Source organism: Clytia hemisphaerica, unplaced genomic scaffold (genome assembly GCF_902728285.1).
Source record: "Clytia hemisphaerica strain Z4C2 unplaced genomic scaffold, Clytia hemisphaerica genome assembly, whole genome shotgun sequence".
NCBI lineage: Eukaryota > Metazoa > Cnidaria > Hydrozoa > Leptothecata > Clytiidae > Clytia > Clytia hemisphaerica.
The window spans coordinates 65,598-86,555 of NW_027103685.1; the positions used below are offsets into that span (position 1 = coordinate 65,598).

The window sequence follows — 20,958 nt, forward strand, 5'->3', positions numbered from 1 at the left end:
AAGCTCCAACCTAGCCTGGGAATCCAAGCGTCTCTTTTATAAAATCGAGAAACCCCGTTATTGCTACTAAGTTAATGCCGTAGACTTTTGTTAATCGAAGGAAAATATGAGGAATGATAAAAGGGTCGCTTGGTGGGGGTTGCGCAATCTCAGTCGAAATTCGGATGAAACATTCTGATTGGCTTATTTTGTCTCTCCGATTCTAATTCTGATTGGCTGACGAAATTCAGATATTTTCTTTTCGCGGTGAAATCAAAATCAAAACATCGAATAATTAAGGAAAAAAATGGCGGCTGCAGCAGTAACCAAACTTGAATCTCTTCGAAATTTTTGTAATGGTTTAACTGGGTTTGAGCTAAAATACAAACAACTTGAAGCTGTTGATAGTATTTTGATGGGGAAGGATACACTTTGTATTTTGCCAACTGGTTTTGGAAAAAGTTTGATTTATCAAATCTTGCCAGCTTGTGTCAAGAAGTTCAGACCTGATATCAAGAACCCACTTGTTGTTGTTATCTCCCCACTTGTTGCACTCATCAAAGACCAAGTCCAATCCTGTAATACGAATCAAACACTTGGCTTAAAGGCTTCTTCACTTGAATTTTCCAAAATATCTCAAATTTCCAAAGGTGAATTTAATATCTTGTTTGGGACACCTGAGTCATTCGTCCAGCAGAAACATTGGAGGGACATGCTTGGTTCCACCTATTTTATTAAGAATTTGGTTTGTCTGGTAGTTGACGAGGCACACAAAGTAGTTTGGGGTGAAGCAGATTTTGGCAAGGAGCCCTTTAGAAAATCTTTCAAGCAAATTAATGAACTACGTTCCATTTGTCGCATCAATTTACCAGTTTTGGCCTTAAGTGCCACCGTCAATGTTGATATCACTGACTTAATAAAAAGTAGTTGTAATCTTTCCCGCACTGTCAATATAATTTCTGAGTCTGTTGATCGAAAAAATATTAAATTAAACATTATCAATTTGGAAACTAAATCTGCAGATTGTTTATTTTGGGTTCTTGAAGGATTAAAGGAATATGGTCGAGATGCCCCAAAAATTATAATTTATTGTCGAACAGTTGATATGATTGGTTGGTTGTATGATGAATTGTTGGTCAGTAATATATTGAGTGCCGAAGATGTTCGCAAACGTTTTAAAATTTTTCATTCTTCTTCTTTTGAAGATGAGAAAAATATTATTCTTGATGCACTGGTTAAAGAAACTGATATCAGAGTTATTATTTCCACAAGTGCACTGGGTTGCGGTATAAATGCAAAAGGCGTTGTTTTTGTGATCCATTTTGGTCCAGCTTTTGATACCGTGGATTATGCACAACAAATTGGTAGAGCTGGTCGCAATGTTGCAAACATGTGTAATGTCATAATGTACACATATCCTGGCTGTAAAAGTGGTAATGTTAGTGACAAAATGAAAAGCTACATTGATCAGGTTAAGCTTGGTTGCTTACGTACTGCACTTTTTTCCCCTCTTAATCCATCTGGTTACAATGTTCTTCCTTTGTCTCCGCTTCATGATTGCTGCAGCTACTGTGCATCAAAGTGTTATTGTGTTGGTGATGGTCAAACACCTTGTCATCTTTTATCTGCTCCTCAATTTCTACCACCGAAACCGATTCAAACAGGGCCTTCTCATGTAATTTTCCGGGAAGTTTCTCTTGACGATGAAGATCTTGTTCGAGAGCTCATGTTGGAAAATTCTGAACGCCTCCAAGATGCATCACCTGGTACTTCAATCTTTCCAGCAGAGCTTATTTCTGGCCTTACACTTGATGTAATTGATAATGTTATTTTAAATTTAAAATACATTTCCACTAAAGAATTTATTTTGGAAAGTACCATGGTAAATAATGAACGTTTGGCTCATGAGATTATGGTAATTTTGTTTGAAGTTTTTAATGACATTCCAGATCCTGGTCTTTATGATAAAAATCTTGAAAATTTTGGAAACCATTTCTCAAAACAATTTGTGTTTTCAAATGATTCATCACATTCTAGTAGTAGTGATGATGATTTTTTTTCATTGGATGATTAAAATGAAATTTCCTATTATGTACTATAAAAGCTTATAAATGATCTATTTACAAAAAAATTATATGCATAAGTTAGCATTACATATTTTTTCCTAAAAGAAACTACCGGTCTTTGCCTCTTTTTTGGGTGTTTCCATTAGGAAAGATGTAATCCTAACTTATGCATATGAATTAGCTATTAATTTTGTTTATTCTGTTTACTCTTAACTTATATTGTTGACAAAATCTTGACAAAGTAGATTGTTCTTAAAAGTTTTCTCACACAAAAAAATAGAAACCTAGCTCAGCTGTTAAAGTTCATCAGTAAAAAAAAAAAAGATGTGATGATGAAACCTTATATTTACGAATTAATCAGTTTTGCATATTTCTTCTTATAAGCTTTAACCCAGTCATTCATACCATCGTAGTCAAGACCGTATATAACATTTTCGTTGAAATTTTGGAAGCTTGCATGATTTCGATCTGGAATCTCTTTCATTGAATCTGCTTTAACAAGTTCTTCAGCGAGCTTTTTAACGTCTTCATAAAATGAAGGAACTGTGTGGGATTTTCTTGGGGCTTGGGCTTTCAGGCTTTTTTCAGTATTCTGGATCAAATCTTTCACATTGTTGAGGGTTTTAGCTACTCGATCAGCGTTTGACTGGTTTAAATTGCTTCTCAGTGCCCTGAAGCCCTCCTTGAGATAACCATTTAAATGTTCCAAATGTAGATCCATTGAAATGTTATGACCAGCATATCCTTTAAAAGAAATAAAGTATTTTGTAGGGCTTTTAATTGACAATCTAGTTTCTATTTTTCTGTCGGTCTTACGACTTAATCAGTTGGACATTGACCGATAACCGACGCTTATTTTCAGCCCTGATAGGGTGTCTATTTTATTATATGACATTAATTTACATATAGTTTTATATCATTTAGTGTTATCCATACCTTTTGTATTTACAAATCGACCCCATATCAAACCAAGCGCACGATCTGGGTGATATTCAATCTCCGTGAACAGCTTCAGAAGGCCAAAACTGTACTTTGTGTGGTTGTAGTGCTTGAGGTACAATAAAGCAAATTTATAGCTTTCAAGGAGTCGTTCTCCATCACCTGAAAAAAACATAACCTTTACATTTTACTCATTTCTTATTTAAAATCTAGAACAATGATAACAGGTACTGATCTTAAACTACACTTTTTTTCTCATTTCACTTACCCTCTCTAATACAATCATGGATGTTTTTCAGTAACATATTCATTGTAAATAATGCCTTTTGGTAAGCCAACTTGTGGTCTGTTTTATTTAGAACGTCACAATCCATTCGTTTTGTTGAAAGTTTGTCCTTCCTTTTTCTGTAAAATAAAAAGTGTGAAACTATTTTGATTTTGAAGTTAATTATTTTTTAGTTAAATAGTTTTTAATTTGGTTTGTTTTTCTTGACACTAAGCAATTTTAAAACAAACTTTATATACCTTGTGTACCCATGAACCTGCTTCTCATGCTTGTTTCTTGCCTTTTTATGCGTGTACAAGAACTTGCAATCTTTTTTGTGACATCGAAAAATCCTTCGGTTTGTCGATTTTGGATTCAATGCACTTTGATCAGCCTGGTAAGTGACAACGTATCTAAAAATAAATAGTCTTGTTGTTAATTGGATAGATAATAAAATAAGAATTTAAAAACTAATTATGCCCTGTTACTTGCTTTTAAAATTTTATTACAAGTTAATTTGAAGCTTACTTTTTAATGATGTTTTCAACATGTCCATATAGCCAGTTGAATTTCTTCTCCTCGTCCTGCGTTTCTTTGATATCATTGGGAACAGGGTCATCTAGGAAAAGAAGTGATTTTTATTATATATTTAGCTTTTTGATAGAACAGAAGTAATTTTTTTGTATTTTTGGAAACATTTTTATTATCAGATAAGTTTTTCATTTATTTACCTCCATAGTTTTTCATGTTAAAATATGTCATTGTCATTGCAACTGCTTGAGCACTAAGTTCTTTATCCGAGTACTCTTTATACGAATTGTAATTTTTGTGAGGTCCTTTCTTTGCATTGACAGTTTGCAGAACATTAATTGACCAAGTCGACGTCCCAAATTCTGATGATGAATCTTTTCTGAAGATTTTATCTTTGATCTGAAGAGAAAAAAAACTTTAAGATTAAGTAGATGTACAAGAGTAATTGTTTTTATATAATTTTTACACTTATTTCGCATAAACTTTATAATTAAATTCATTATTATGGAAATCAAATTTAACTTGCCTCAAAAAGGGTTTTTAATAAGTGCCAATCAGCAAAGGCAGGTTGAATTCCTTCCAGCCTGGTAAATGATGTATCTCCTGCTTGAAAGGCCTTTTTGATGTTGGAGAAACGTTCTTCGGTCAATTGATCTCCGACTACTAGAATTGGTTTCAAAATTTCGATTTTTCCATCTTCATTTTTCTTCACGGGAGTATACCTATAAATCACAGTAATGTTTTTAACAATATTTTTAGCGTTTTGACAATCTCAGTCTGATTAGGGACAAATATATTTTAAAATTCTAGCTATTGTTATATATTAATGTTTTTACCTTTCTTGAATTTGCTTTGAGATTTCTGCAATTCCGGAGGACGATTGTTCACCTTCGAAAATAACACCAAGAGAAACCTGCAAACAAATTACTTGTTTTTATTAGCGTATGTAAAGTGCATTTTTATGAATTAAAAAATTACTGATTCTTTAAATTATTTTTAAGATATGTGACTGTCAGGCAGATAGACCCCCCTAAAGCGTTTAAGCAAAAATATATTTTCTTACAACATCAGATTTTTCGTTCATCTTTTTCGAAAATGGATGGCTGATGTGTCTTGTAACATTTTTCGAGAAACATTTGAATGCTGGTAGGAAATCGACCAACATTCTTGCAAATAATATTTTGAAGCTTTCCATTAACACGCGACTTGTGTTTTTCGTTGGTAGCAGCCTCATTTTGGTGTATTCGTCTGGTGTTCTGAAATCTAAAGAATAGATTTAGTTGTTTTTATAAATTTTGTTTTTAACCTGTTTTTAATCTGTTACATTTTACCGAAAACGATAGTTGATAGAACTGTAAGAAGAACTAATAATATAACTAAAGCTATTACCATCTTTTTTTAAAACTCGTGATTTGACAGCCATTGTATGAAACCAGTGATGACTTCTGTTAGGATTGCCAAGTCCTTGATGCCTCACAATGACTTCCATATCGACATTATCACCGCAGAACTAAATCAAATAAAAAATTTCTGTTTCAATTTTATTTTATTCTCTCAAGCTTGATGTTGATTATTAAAATGTTCTGGCTCTGTACATTTATTTCAAATTTGCTGCATGCAAGGGCTTGAATGTAAAATTACAAGAAATTATTCATACTTTGAAACGTGCAAGTTTACTTATTGTTTCATTTTTATAACACATAAATAATCAAGACCTGTGACTTTGTCCCAAAAACTATTATCAGGTACCTCAAAATTTTCATCTAGCTCTTCATCTTGTTTTAACGACTCAACTTTTTCCTTCCAATCAAGAACTTTTTTATCGAAGTCCACCGTCATGCCTTTGTTCTTTCGATTAGCGATGGTGTACGAATTTGTAAGAGCCATTTTGTTAAACCAACTGAATGCCACTTTCTTAACCCCAGCTGCCATTAGTAGTTGATCGTTTCGATGGGCGACAACATTTCCTCGACAATGACCATACCTAGCTTTAAACATTAGCGAGTAGCATTGGAGCCGAGCCGCGTTTTTCATGTCACCTTCCCTAGCACCCGTTGCAGATCGCAAAACTGCGTTCAATATTGGACAGAGCGCGTCAATTTGCGAACATAACTCGTCGTCCGTGAAAGTAATGAGATTCTTTATCGATACGTCGGTGATCGTTGACTTTCTCTCGATACTCGCCAGCTCTTTGATACATTCTTTCCTTAGAGTATCAATAAGAACGTCTTTGTTGACCTAGTTTAGAAAAAAAAGCTAATTGAGCGAAGGAAATTGTCCCGTACAGAATTAAAATTCGGTATCTCTGAATTTAAGGTTTTATGAGAAAACAATTCAGGCGTCTTTAAGTAGATTGAACTTACCCTCTCCACGCAGGTTTTTTTAGTAGCTGGAGCATCATCGTTTACCCTTTCCGTGTTGATATTCCCATTCGTTCTCCAAGTATTTGCAAGGGAATTCGCTTGCTCTTGAACCTTGATTCCGTTATAACATTTAGCACAAATACAATCTTTATCCTTCGTGTTTGCCCGAACATTTATACCGATATTTTTCAACCTATCTGCTGGAACCTCGTCTTTACTTCTCGATTTAAATAGAGAGAAACTTTTTACCGACTTAAGTTTTCTTCCAGCATCATCAACAGCAAAAGCCAAACCGCACAGATGGCACGAGGTCATGATTCATTTTTCCATTTCATAATTTTTCACATCCATCTTCTCTTAAGCGCTCTTATTAACATTTCGCATGTCTCAATTGACGACGATATCTAGCGCACTCGTACGACTCGTTTTTTAAGACTCATTTGCTCATTTGCTGTATAGCCTGTATATGTGAGAGGAACATCAAATGACATTGATTTCATTTCGATGTAGTTTTAAATTTTTAAGCACTAGTATACTCGCTATTTTCAATTTTTATTACAAAATGAAATACTCATTTTAGACCTGTATGTTTGCATGGATAGAAAATACCGGGATGGTAAAATAATTTTTTTTATGATACAGCTTTCCCGCGTAAAATAATAGCGAGTTTGGGGGAAATTGTTTGGTTACTCGTTTGTTGAGAAAACAGAACAGAAGGTACAAAGTTCACTCTCTTCTCACTCAAGTCTCTACGAAGGAAATCCCCTCCCCGCGCAGGAGAAACACTAGCTTGTCTTACTAGCTTGTTTCGATCGTGACTTCACTCACTTAACCAAAAGCTTTCTTGCTAAGTAAGAAATATCCTAACTACATATAACCATGTCTGCATAAACAAGATAGAAAGTAATGGTAGACCGAGCTGCAGAGAAACCGAAAGCAGAAGTAAAAAATAGAATTGGATGTGTTGGAAGCAGTTGGGTTATTCAAATTAAGGTTTTTTCTTCGATAAAATGATAAAGGAAACTAGATTTTATGTCATTTTACGTATTCGTATTTGGTATCGGAGCTGGCTATAATTGGAGGGCTTTAATTTATACTTTTTCGATGGAAAGTTCAGGATAATTGATCTGTTTTTATAGCTTTTTTTGTTGTTTTTTTTCACAAAGTTATGGAAGTTTGAACTTAGAAACTCTTTTTTTTTTGGCCATCTTTTCCCCCATTTTTATATACTTTTATTTTTGAAGCTGCCATGTTTGTTATTGACATAAATTAGATAAATATTAAAATTTATTCTTTCTTCTGATTGGATAAAATTAAATCTGCCAAAGTTCAAATGTTGAAGGGGATTGTGGGATTGCACAGCCCCCACCAAGCTGTTATTTTATATTTTGTAACTGAAACATCGAATCTCACATGTGAGGAAAATTTTGGTAAGGGATTTTTTTGTTTTTTCATGAATAAAATATCAGCTTGGATTCCCAGGCTAGCTCCAACCTTCGACAGGCAAAAATGAAATTGTCAATTTTGGCCAATAGACTTTTTTTAACGAATTTTCAAACGTTATCGTAATAATATTTTATGTTCCCTGGAGCGTCTTTTTTCCAAAAAACCAGAAATTTTCGAATTTTGGCAAATTTTTATTTTTCGATGACGTCATCGTTTTATGACGTCATTTTGTCGTATTTCTTTAATATTTCCTGATATATTCATTTTCAGATATAGGTTGTGACCTTTTTCTTTATCAATTTTTCATGCTCTTTCGACTGAAACAAAAAATTTTCAATTTTGATGACTTTTTATTTTGGTTGCCATAGTAACCATTGACGTCAGTTTCCATGGCAACGGGTAGTCACACCCGGCCCCACCTCTCAAATTTTGATCTTCTACATTCAAGGAACAATATTCAATCATAAAATCCCTTTGCACAAGCTGCTGCACACGGGAAGACATAGTGGCCTCTACTATTACAAAGACCTTTCAAGACAACAAATTTCAATGATTAAGTTTTGGTTCAAGTATAGCAAAGTATTAAAAGCCAAATAATAACTCAATTTAATGTTTATTGCTGATTTTGAATCAAATTTAACAAAAAGTTATGTCCGCAACCAACAAGGTTTCATTTTCTAATTTTTATTGGCTAACTGAAATATACCAGCAAACTTTTGGTTTTTTGGAACCCTTGTGATGAGTCCTTCAAATCTAGAATGAAATTACCTGACCATAGCCAGTTTTCTTTTCATGAAGTCAAACTTTATGGGAATATTTTTTAGTATTCTAGATTTTATTTTGAAAAAAGTGTCAGAATTTGAAAAATATGCCATACTGGAGGGTAAAAATTGCTTTTCAATGCAGCTTAATATATTAGCCATGAACTGAAATCTAAGACAAGTATTAGATAATGCATATTTTATCTCAAATAAAGTGTAAACTACAAAGAGTTTTTTGCCAAATTTGTCTGATTATAACTACTCTAGGTTAAATTTATGGACCAAGCCAGTTTGATTAAGCCCTGATACTTATGTTTTCTGAAAATTGAAGTCATTAATAAAAAAATTATCCAGGAATAAAAGTGAAATTCAAAACTTTATTTTTTCCAAATTTTTTCACCTATTTGGGTGACATTACCAGACTCATGCTCTTAAATATATTTTCGCTGCAACACAGCAGGATAACCCCTTACAAAAAAAAAAAGATTTCTCTAATACCTACAATGGGGAACCTAGAAGAAACTGAAAAATTATTACAGAACTAAAGAAAAAATGAATAAACGATTATCATAATATTAATAGTGACACAAAATAATGAATATAAGAAATATTTTTACTTTCAGTGTAGACCTAAAGCTCCAAAACAGCATCTAATAACATGAAAACCAGAATATGATTCTTCAATGGGAATCAAAACTATAAAGTGCACTTACAAACATCAATTTGTTAGATCTAACAAAATTAATAACCGCACTGTCATCATTGACAATAAAACAAACAATTTTCTGTCAAGAGCCTTGTAAACATTCCAACAACTTCCATCGAAATGATCTATCACAGCTCAGTCTACCATTTTTAGCGCGGTCCGAGGATTGAGCCGAAAGCGCTCCGCGAACTCCTGCGCGGATGAAAAACTTCAATCTGTCAATCATTTTCTCAAGCGAAGAGTACGCGAAGCGATTCTAGCTTCACAGTAGTGCCGCGGGTCATCAATGGATAGCATTCAATTATCATTATCCCTTTATTTTCATTCCTAGAACTTTTGCAAAAAAAAGGAAAAATAGAAAAGTTGTATTTTTTACTGCTCTATTCACATACTGAATTTGAAAGATCTTCTATGTGGCGTTTTTTTGCAAACTTCAAAAAACTGATTTTTGTCCTGCCTTTGCGGGACTTTGGCTTAAGTGTTTGAGTGCAGCATAGGGTACAAAGTCCAAACATGCGTTTCCCGTAATTTTTGTGTGAAGAGTTAGGTCTATACTGACTTTTATTTTATGAAAATTATTTCTTTGAGTAGTTTTATTTATAAAGTTCTTCCTGTTACACAACCCACCCCCTCCCACCCTGGGAAAACACACTAAGTTCATGCACACACAATACACGCACACACACACACACACACAAAGATTATTCGTCTTCAGCTTTGTATTTGTCTAAATAGAATTTTGTAGCTAAAGATTTTAGTTCATCAGTATCAAGGTTGTGAAAATCAGTGTCAGGATGATTTATTTAGTAACTCATTCCATTGTTTTGACGAAAGACGAGAGAAAGAGTTAAGTCCAAAATTTGTGGTTTTGACCGTTGAAAGTTTTAGTAGTTTAATAGCTCTGGTGTCTTTATATAGAAACATTTGATAAATGACTTTTTTTAAGTCAAAACATGACCTGATTATAAAGAAAAGTAACGATACCTGATTACGGAATAGAAGGTACTCCGAAACTGTCTTCGAGTTCAACCTCATTTTCTCAAAATACAAGAAGAGAAGACATGCAGAACGTACGTTCTCGTTCGATCATAAAACGTCGCCATCTTGGATTCGTCTTAACAGTAATTTGAGCGGGAAACACTTTGGCCTGGTTTGTCAAAGATGTTTGATGCATAATTTATGCATAGAGACGGGAGTTTGTTCTAAAAATTACAGATTTTATCTATTCGTAGGTGATTTGCTTGGACAACAGTGTAGTCTGTGCTTTCACCCTGAAAAATTCGTCCTATAAACTTGTTTGCCCATACCAAAGTATTTGATAAATTCGCTGGGATTCTTGTAAAGCTTGCCTGGGTAGCTAAGACAATTTTTTTTTTTTCAAAATCGAAGAGGGCATTTTCAGTCAGGAACAGTCGCCTTATTAGGAGACGCCTCCTGATTAGGAGACGTCTCCTGATTAGGAGACATGTAGGTCGCTTGGGGTCGCTTGATTAGGAGACCCGTCTCCTAATTAGGAGACATAAAACTTTGATCTCAATTTTAAGGGCTTTAGGCTTTTCCGCGCATTTTGAAACTAGTTTTAATGGAAAGAGCAGCCTCGAATTGGTAAAGTTTTAAAAAAATTATCAAAATTTCTCGGTGCAATTGATCACAATCCTAATATAAAGCACTACAAGGAAGCCCCTCTTGATTTTTTTCATGTCCGCCATTTTTCTTTTTGAGACGCTTTTGTTCAGAAGACAGATTCTTACTTCTGATTGGTTCTTATGGATTATTAGAACTGTGATTGATTCCACCGGTGGATTTTTCTGAAAATCACCATAAGGAATCAATTTTTTGTGCTCTTTCCATTGGGAGCAATCAAATCATGCGCAGTTTGCTCGTTCACGAGATAATTACACCCGTCTCCTGATTAGGAGACGTGAACCTCCTGATTAGGAGACGGGTCTCCTAATCAGGAGGCGTCTCCTAATAAGGCGACTGTTCCTGACTGATTTTGAGTATTTTGAGCAGTTTTGAGTGCTTTTGCTTTTATGTGTTGATTCCTGATGATGATTCCTGATGTCAATGTGTGTTGTGGTTGACAGCCCAGACAGGTTGATGTCCAGAGCAAAAATTGCAACCAACATGGAAAAAACAAAGTCAATATGAAAGAGTAGGAAACAAAGTTATTTAAGGGAAAATTTTCGGGGCTTTATTGTTCGAAAATTCAGTTTGTGTTCACTTAAAACCAGACTATATATAGCTAGGATAGGGTTTTTAGTAGCGTAGGTTTTCCGTAAGGTGTATAAACTTTTTCATTTACACTAGCTATTAATTTTGCTGGTTACAATGGAATAAAGAAAAGGGCCCCATATGGTGCCTTGGCGAACAATTTCTTCAACATTTATTTTGTCAGTCGGTCCGATCGAACGGTGTCTCTATATCGTTATATCTCGCAATTTTTTTATTCGTCTCTTAGATTAGTATTACTTCATTACTCTTCATTCCTGTCTTCCAAAGTTCGATCAAACAATCTTTGAGCCATAAAAAATCGAACACTTCTCCAGGTCTTCATACAAAATGTATGCCATGAAGTCAGGTAACTTGCATCAGTGGGAGGGAAACTTGCATAGCCATCAAATTAATGGCTGATCAAAGCAGCAAAATTTCAAAACAAATGATCTATACGCAGCTACGCTCATAGCTCTACTACCGTGAGATTGGGTAACTTGCATCAGTGGAGGCTAACATGCATAGCCCTCAAATGAATGACTTGTCTGGTCATTAAAATACAAAGTTAAATCAAAACAAAAATGGTAGAGTAGAGCTGCGAGCGGAGCTGCGTAGTTGTATTTTTAATGACCAGACAGGTCATTCATTTGAGGGCTATGCATGTTAGCCTCCACTGATGCAAGTTACCCAATTTCACGGTACTCTACCATTTTTGTTTTTAACTTTGTATTTTAATGACCAGCCAGGTCATCCATTTGAGGACTGATCCCCTGATGCAAGTTACCTGACTTCACGGTAGGTCTTACACCAGGGAAATCATTTAATTGCGGTATACTGCAATTGCAGTAGTTTTCATTTGTGGTTAGCTTTCAAAGGCTTAAAACGGGTATTATACATAATAGTGCTGGTCGACAAAGATGAACAAGCATCGACTGTAAAAAATCGTACGAGAAGAAAGCTTGTCTTTGTTAAAAGAATCTGATCTGCGAAAAAAATATTTTGTCTGTGCGTTAAAAAAATTATATCAATTATGTACAAAAATTGCCTGCTTTTACTTGAATTTTGAATTCTGTTTCTTTTATATACTGTGAATAGACCTTTTACAGCTATGCATAATTACTGTATCATGCATATTTTAAAAATTATGCATGGCTGTATCATTGTTTTTATGCTGGAGTACATAATTATTCAACATGGCTGCCTCTTTAAAAAAAGGTCAGTATGTATATGAAAAATGTAAAAGCGATGTTTATACCGCATTTGCAGTAAAAGTTACTACCGCAATTGAGGGATTTCTTTGACTGTCTTACCTACAGTTAGTCACGGTAATGCTGCAAAAGTGCTATGTCGTTTACTTGAATTGCAAGCAAAAAAATGCACCGCAAAACTTCTAAAGGACTCACGAAAAAATAACCTGGTGCTTTTTATTTAATGAAATTAACGTTTTGAAAAACTATGAGAAATTGCCTAAAATTTGAGCCATAGATGAAAAAATTTGAGCCAAGCCAACCTTGAAAACTAATTTGAAGATGAACTTCCCAAGAAAAAGATCTACGGGCAATTCCATCAATATGACCAAAACATTTTGTTCAGCCATCCTCACTCTAAAAGAGGCCATCACAGAATGAACTCCTTATATAGGATGAACCATATTCATGTGTACACTCCATCACAGAGCCTATTTGAGATATTTTACTAACTAGCCCAGAGAAAAATTTTAAACCTTTATTATTTGAATGCATGCCTTTTTAATACTCAAATATAAAAAATTAAAACATTTTAACTTGGTCATTAGTCAAAAAAGTCATTTTTCAAAATTGATTAGCCTCTGCGATGAAGTGCAAGGCTGAAAGCCACATGAATATGGTTCATCCTATAAAGGGAAGTTCATTCTATGGTGGCCTATCTTGAAGTGAAGGTGGTTGAACAAAATGTTTTTGGCATATTGATGGAACTGACGGGGTAGCCACAAGCCACCTAGATCCGCGCACCGCCGGATACAGGCTATTTCCGGGAAATTTTGCCGGACCTCAAACACTGACCCATTTACATGTGCAAAATTATTTTTACTTTATCGTATAAACAAGGCCTTAAAAATCGAAACGCTGTCTCGGGAATTGAATGACAAAATTTAGTTGGTTGATATTCTGGCTACTGCAAATTTGCAATCAGTCATTTTGTCTCATTTTAACATTTTCAAGTTTAAATTAATTGTCTTGGGAACTTGAACTTGATTCAGCAACTCTCAGGTAACTCTTACCCTTCTTGTTGCAATTATACATCATGCAGATGACTGATGTTGTTTTTTCTGAAAGCTTGATTTCCTAGTGTGACTAACTGTTTGGGTTCAGGTTAGTAGCTCGAGAGTCACAATATAAAAAACAAATGCCTTCTTAGGGGCATTTTTACCCTGAGACTTAACTTAGGATCCCGTAAGGATCCTTGTAATAAGTATTTAATGTAGGGGCACCAGTAGGGTTTGGAGCTTTCTTGATCAAGGTCTGTAAATTACATGCTATAAGTATTTGTGAATGACAGCTTTTTGTTGTGTCTCGTTGGCGCAAGCGGTTAGGCATTGAGTTTGTAAACCAAGGTTGCTTGCATTTGGTGGCAGTCGGTAGTTCAAGTCGGGGTGGGAGACCTATTTCACCGGTACAGGCAAATTTCTGAAAAATGCTTAGAAAACAGCTAGAAACACTTGAGAAAGTATGAAAATCAGGATAGAAGATATGAAAGTAGAAAATAGGGGGAGAATTAGAGAGGATGCATCCTGGTGGATGATATCGTTTGCTAAACATTTAAAAACTGACAAAAAATTCATACTATCTGTTCCTTTTTACCGGCTGGGAAACTTTTTTAATTGTTAAGAGCAGATGCAGCTAAGAATCAGAAGAGCTCAATATAAAGTGGGATCATGGGGGTCTTCAAATCTTCCTGAAATTTTGACACAAGGTCACATATCTTGGGTGGATCACACACAAAAAAATTTCAGCTCTCTAGCAACAGCGGTTGGTAAGTTATGCCCAATTTACGAAAATGTAATTTACAGACCAGTAATTTACTGACCAGTAATTTACTGACCAGAATTTAAAACTTTAATAACTAGGCCAATTCTGATCCGATTAAGCTGAAATTTTGCACACTGGTAGATTTTGGTACTATCTTTCAGTTTTTAATGAAAAAAATTTTTTCGGGTCAACAGGAATTCCGCCATTTTGATTTTTCAATTTTCCAAAGAATCTTTACCGGATGACTCTAGGCTTGATTTCCCAAAAAAGGGGTCTTCAAATTTTCAACTTTTGTACCTTTTCGGAAAGCTCTAAGGCTGTACTTTCAGGATATAAAAAGATTTCCATGGAGATATTTTGTCAAATTAAGAAAATGACCGCCCGAGTTCAGCTTTTCATTGATTTTCATTTTTCCCTCGTTTCCAGGCCCCCATATTTCAGAGTGAGAGGTCAAATAAAGATTGAAAATCCAATATTTGGATTCAGATTTTTTAGTTGTTTCAGGATATGTATGGTTATAAGTACTTTAAAGCAATATTTGAAGAGCTATCAGGCTTAGAAAGTACAGGTAAAAACATGTGATTTAGGCAGATTTTAGGTTTTTCGCAGTTTCCCACCCCCTAAAGCCCCTTCTGGGTGAGAAAGAAGTGTCTGTAAGTTGCACCTTTTGGTCCATAGCTGATGTACTACATACATAATAACACAATATACTGAAAGAAACTTTCTCAGATAGCTATACTTAAAGCAAAACCAAGCTAAAGTTTGAGAAATAACAGCAGATTACCACCTTTTACCAGATTACCAGATTTTTAAATGGTCTAAGTAGGGTTTTGGTGTCCCTCTATATTGATTTCGATAAGAACTGGTAATATTTTTTCCTAGTTTTCTCAGAGATACTTGGGCTGTTGGATAGAAACCTCTGAAAGAAAGTTCTCAAAGTCTATGAAAGAGGCAAAAATTTATTGGGAATTATTGGATTAAGTCAAAATTATAATAAACAATGCCCATAGAGCTTTCAAACCACTTCTCCATTGTTAACTTTAAGTTGACAACTTATTTAACTCATTACAACTCTTCTGATGAATCTGAGAATGATACCATCAGCTCTTTTCAAAATCAATATAGAGGAAGACCAAAACCCTATTTTACACCATCAAAATCTCAAATGTGGTAATCTACCGTTATTTTTCAAACTTTAACTTGATTTTGCTTTAAGTATAGCCATGGATTTATCATAGAACTCTGGATAAACATCAAATAAAACGGTGGAGAGTCAACTATTGTCTTTCCATTGTTTTAGAAAACAATCGATGTTCTAGCTTTGTCCGCAAAGGACAACTGTCATGGCGGCTCGAAGGTCCCTGATTTTGAAAAATGATTAATAATCCCATTTCTAAAAAGTCCTGTAACTTCTTGTTTTTGTATATTTACCGGATGAAAGATAAAAAGCCTAGAATGACGCTGAAAATAAGGTTGGCAATATCTTTCCAATTTTTTCCTGGGAAGAGCTAGGATTGAGATATGTTAGACTGGAGTATCTTGGCTTCATAGTGATATGAAAATCTTTTGGAGGCACGCGGTGGCACAGTGGTTTTGGCGAGGTGGAAGTTTGAAATTTTCTGGTGTCAACATTCAATTTCTTATACATAGCATGTTTGTCGCATCTTTCTCACAGCTTGAAACGTCATAACGACATATCATTAGCAATCAATTTGATGCATTTGACTCTCTTGAGAGATCTTTAAGTCTCATTTGGGAATTGTATAGCTGTTTTGATGAAAAATGCAATAAAAAAATTTACGAAAAATTATTAGTGAATGGAGGAGGGTGAACAATAATGGCATTACTGCGGACAAGGCTAGAACATGAGAAATCGATGAAAAACCAGCTCGTTGTGTATCCAGAGTTCTATGATAAATCCATGGTATAGCTATCTGAGTCCCCTTTTTTGGGAAATCAAGCCTAGAGTCATCCGGTAAAGATTTTTTGGAAAATTGAAAAATCAAAATGGTGGAATTCCTGTTGACCCAAAAAAAAAATTTTCATTAAAAACTGAAAGATAGTACCAAAATCTACCAGTGTGCAAAATTTCAGCTTAATCGGATCAAAATTGGCCAAGTTATTAAAGTTTTAAATTCTGGTCAGTAAATTACTGGTCTGTAAATTACATTTTCGTAAATTGGGCATAACTTACCAACCATTGTTGCTAGAGAGCTGAAATTTTTTGTGTGTGATCCACCCAAGATATGTGACCTTGTGTCAAAATTTCAGGAAGATTTGAAGACCCCCATGATCCCACTTTTTCTGATTCTTAGGTGCATCTGCTCTTAAAACTGATCCCACGATTTCTTGGGCACTAGATTTACGTAAGTTGCTCTACAGTAATGTTGACATCCCTCTTCTAATTCCAACACACCCTTCTTTAGTGATATGAATAATAGGAAGGTTGCAGGATCACTTAAGGCTAGGATATCACAAATAACTTGTGTTTGCGATGTCTGCTGACTGATAATTATTTTACTTTTCTGAAGCTTTTGAGTCAATAGAAGAATTAGTAGCGGTAGCCTATATCATTTTGTCTGTGTTACTTTCCTTTTCGCAAGCAATGTTTTTGCTCTTTTAAAAGATGACTTTGAGTTGTTCAATAAGTTTGTTTTGATTGATAGATTATAATTTCTGTCTTGACTTGCCTGCCTTTTTGTTTTCTCTTTTCTTTTGTTTGATGTTTTCGAATGTAATTGACGACCTTATTTGATAAATAAAATGACATTCGAATTCTTTTCAAAACAAAACAAAATCTTTTAACAAAATGTTATACTTATAGAAAAGAACAAATATCTAAAATAAAACATAACAATCACAAGACAGTTTGTCAGAAGAACAGCAACATTAAAAAGACAGTAAAAAAAACAAGAGTTCTTTATTCTTAAAAATATAGTCGATAATTAATTTGCTGTAAATCTAAGTCATTTATTGTTGAATTCAAAAAGCTATGACAAAGCAAAGGTTCTATAAAAAGCAACATAAAATTGCACTATTACACTATAGTCTACGTGGCTTTCTTTCCTGAAGAATTTCGTGTCATGTCTATAATTTCACTCTCCTTAAGGTCTGGGGCCACTTGAAACAAACTCAATCAAAATGATTAACATAAACAAGTCGTATTTCAATTGTTAAACTTTGTTTCAAGTGGCCCACCCGCCTCCGAGAAACCTAAACAAAACGATTTCTGTTACAGTCATTGTGTAACTTCAACAAAAAGTTTCTATCTTTCTAGAGAAACTGCTGATGAATTTTTTAAATCATTTTTTGTTTCAGAACCCGATTTATATAGGTTTTCTTTCTGTCATTGACGTGGGGTCAATAGCAACTTTTTCATCAAAGTGAAACTTTTTGCGTATTTCAGTTTTCAAATGTTTCTATTTGATGAAAAATGTTTCAAGTGGCCCCAGATCTTTATCTTGACATCAAATTTTTCAAAATTATCGAGAACTACAGCAAATTCAAAATAAGCAAAGCATGAATCCTTTCAGATCCTTTGATCATTTTTAACGACACAATTTATATTTACATTTTTTTTCATGGTTAATGATTTCCATGGTCTTTTCATATGGTTAAAAGATACATGTTATAGCCGTGTAATTGCATGTTTAAATCTCGAGCAATTAAGAGAATTTTCCAGAGAGATTCTGATTTTATATCCTTAGCTTTACCCGTCATCTTTATTCCAATTTTGATTGCACAAGAATTCAAGAATTCCTATGAGTTTGCGGGAATGTGTTATCTCCCTAGTCATGAAAAAAGAGATAAAACATTTGAAAAAAAGAGGAGCCCTATCGTGAAACCCAAGGACGTGTGGTGATGGACAATCTACTTAAATACGGCAAAATAGCGGGCCATTTGTCTTCAATTGTCAATAATTTTTTCCGATGTTTTTTTCACTGACTTACCTAAAAACGACGTGAACATTTGACACAAGTCTGGGATATGTCGACATTACTGTAGACCAAGTTACAGTACGGTATCCAACAGTGGAGTATTTTAGATCACAATGACAATTACTGCCTAAACGCTGAAGAATGTTTTGTTATTTTGACCCAAACAAGACCAACAGAAAATATTTGATGTTAGGGGTATGTCCAGGTCATACCCTCCTGGCTAGGAAGTTTTCCCTCTAAGAACAAATCAACATTTCCTAAGAACAAATCAATATTTTTCAGTCTGCCAATAGATTTCCAAATTGCCTCAACCTTAAAGGGGAACTCGACAAATTTGTCATTTTCATTTTTTTCCTGATTTTTGGTAATAATCAGTATAAAACTGTATAAGAACGAGAAAGAAAGTGTATACTGTCCGATTTTTCAAATAAAAATCATGAAAAATCTCTTAACTTCAGTTAAAAAGATGTTGAAAAAATCACCCCCTTTCTTTTTAAAAAATCACCCCTTTCTTTTTAAAAAGGATCAATTTCTCTTTGAATTATGACGTCACTGTATTCGAAAAATCATCTTTTTTCCCTACTCCTTCCCTGTCCACCCATCAACAATCAATGATGAAATTTAAGGCGTTATTGCATTTACGCCAAACGCTATTAATTTTCTGATTGATTTCGTCATCAGGTAGGTCCATTCAGCATCTAGCTTGTTAAGCCTATTTGCACTAATCATAGTGTGAAAAACGAATCCAAAGAAAGGATAGAGCCTCATTTTTAAAATGGAAGGGTAGAAGAAAATACCTTATAATGGGGGGATTTTTTGAGGTAAGGTGGATTTTTGAGCTAAGGTGAAAAAAAAGTACTATTTTGAAACAAGGTAGTCAATTTTTAAAAAATTATTACCTTGCAACTATTGACTGCATATACCCTAGGAAAAATTAGTATATCGCTGAGATGTTAAAGGTGCATCACACCTCACCTTAGAACGTACAAGAAATTAACCAAATAGGATAAGCATTCATGTTTCAAGGTGTGAAATGTCATTTTTCCTATGATATTGGTTTTGGGTGGGGTAGGGTAACATTAGGCTAGATCATATCTTCCTCCGTTTCGAGCGTGAAACTACTGCTCTTCAGGATATGAGCACCTGCTCTTGTTTTGAATATTGAAATTCTCCAGATAAATCGCATGCGCACTGAAGTTTTTATAATGAAACAATAGAGAGTTTAGAAACCTAAGCCAAACAGCTGTGTTTTAAACATTCTTTTATTTGAAATCTCTCTTTAAATAAACATCTTTTGTGAAAGTTGTCTATTATGTTTAAACCTATTAATAAGCAATTCTTGGTGACCGCCTCTAGCAGTGCCTATAGACCAAGAGTAAGGCATAAAAGCCTGGAGCTGTCTATTGTGTAGACTACTTTTCTTCTTTCTCAAAAAAGGTAAAAACTAAACATTCGAATGTTAAAAGATTCGAAGTCTATTTTCTTTGATCTAGCTTTCGCATGAAGCTCTTTAATTTATATTGACTGGTGGATATTGGCTTGTATAACAATAAGCATCCACATTGCTTAATGGTTTGTAAGAGGGAAAACCCGTTGAACTTTATTATTAGCAATTGTTCGAAAAAAGCTCTGAGAAAACCCAGAATAAAGATCATGCTATAAAATTTACATTTTCGAGTAGACTAGGGTGACGTTCATTGGAGAAATGCTTCTCTGTATAATTTGCAAAAATTATTTTAATAAACTTAAAGCTCCAGCATGAGATTAGATATTTTCTTTATATCTTGTTATCTTGTGGGCTGGACATTTTTCTTTCAAACTATTAAATAATTCATTTATAATAAATAATTGTTTTTATTTAATTTAAAAAGCTTTACATAATATTCTTCTGGTTGACCAAATTTTTACAAATTTTTGCTTATTGGAAGTTTTGCCAATAATCACACTATTTTTCCGGCATGTAAAAAGTTTTCAGTTTTCAGTTTTTCAAATTCTAATTGATTACGGACGATATTTATTCAGACTATCTGAGACTATTTTTGTTGAATTTTAATTTCCTGATTATAACACAGAATTCCCTGATATTTTTTATGATTTACACAATAATTTCTTTTCGAGAAAGGAACTAGAAATTCTTTCCATTGCAGTATATAACATAATGTTCAATGGACAAAAAAAATTAAAAAACCCTTTCATATTGTACTTTTATTATTTCAAATTCACAATTTGTTTTTCCTTTCTTTTCTTATGTTCAGGATGTTTTATTGATTCAAATTCAAGTTCTATCTAATGTTTCTGTAAAAGAGATTTGCTAATTATCCCATATTTAAAAAGACATGGAATTTTGAGAAATATCATTTTCACTTGAATGATAATCTACCAAGAAATCATAGCTTTAAATAAAACAAGATTTTCTAGAGTAAGGTTTTGTGGTTTGGAATTAAAACAGACTTCAAAAGAACTGTTTTAAAGATTAATTTTTAATCCAATCAACAAAACAAGTTTTCTTTTAGATGGTTTATACAAGTTGGTCGGAAGTTCGGCTTATTTTATTTGTTATGTTGTCAGAGCCCATCTCTTCTAAAAAATTGTACATGGGGGGTGGAGGATATATTGGATATTTTGTTCGGAGGGGGGGGGGTAGCGAAAAATCTGCAAATTTGCCTTGTTTTAGGGGTACACTTGCTCTGACTAGGGATGGTTTTGAATGTCTGGGGGGTCAACTGATGCTTGTCCGGGGGG

At 34.1% G+C, this 20,958-nt stretch overlaps 2 protein-coding genes and 1 long non-coding RNA gene across 3 annotated transcripts; 1 reads left to right on the forward strand and 2 right to left on the reverse strand.

Moving 5' to 3' along the window:
- Nucleotides 1–286: 286 nt before the first annotated feature.
- Nucleotides 287–2,053, forward strand: LOC136803838 (probable ATP-dependent DNA helicase RecS). Its single transcript, XM_067060558.1, has one exon. It carries the CDS (start codon nt 287–289, stop codon nt 2,051–2,053), a length of 1,767 nt encoding a protein of 588 aa, XP_066916659.1.
- Nucleotides 2,054–2,391: 338 nt separating this feature from the next.
- On the reverse strand, nt 2,392–4,230 carry LOC136803839 (uncharacterized). Its single transcript, XM_067060559.1, has 6 exons — nt 3,981–4,230; nt 3,778–3,868; nt 3,510–3,662; nt 3,253–3,389; nt 2,982–3,146; nt 2,392–2,789 (listed from the first exon to the last, which is right to left on the reverse strand). Exons 1-6 carry the CDS (start codon nt 4,015–4,017, stop codon nt 2,392–2,394), a joined length of 981 nt encoding a protein of 326 aa, XP_066916660.1. The 5' UTR covers nt 4,018–4,230.
- A 174-nt stretch (nt 4,231–4,404) lies between these two features.
- Nucleotides 4,405–4,896, reverse strand: LOC136803842 (uncharacterized). Its single transcript, XR_010846210.1, has 3 exons — nt 4,844–4,896; nt 4,617–4,693; nt 4,405–4,502 (listed from the first exon to the last, which is right to left on the reverse strand). It is a non-coding gene; the product is annotated as an uncharacterized lncRNA (long non-coding RNA).
- Nucleotides 4,897–20,958: the final 16,062 nt, after the last annotated feature.

Excerpts from the sequence above, each read along its gene's own strand:
- LOC136803838 (XM_067060558.1), top strand. The coding sequence starts at position 287 with ATGGCGGCTGCAGCAGTAACCAAACTTGAATCTCTTCGAAATTTTTGT.
- LOC136803839 (XM_067060559.1), bottom strand. The coding sequence starts at position 4,017 with ATGACAATGACATATTTTAACATGAAAAACTATGGAG. Across the intron at positions 3,663-3,777 it reads GTTGAAAACATCATTAAAAA|ATACGTTGTCACTTACCAGG; the intron begins GTAAGCTTCAAA and ends ATTTATTTTTAG. Across the intron at positions 2,790-2,981 it reads TCGATTTGTAAATACAAAAG|GATATGCTGGTCATAACATT; the intron begins GTATGGATAACA and ends TTTCTTTTAAAG.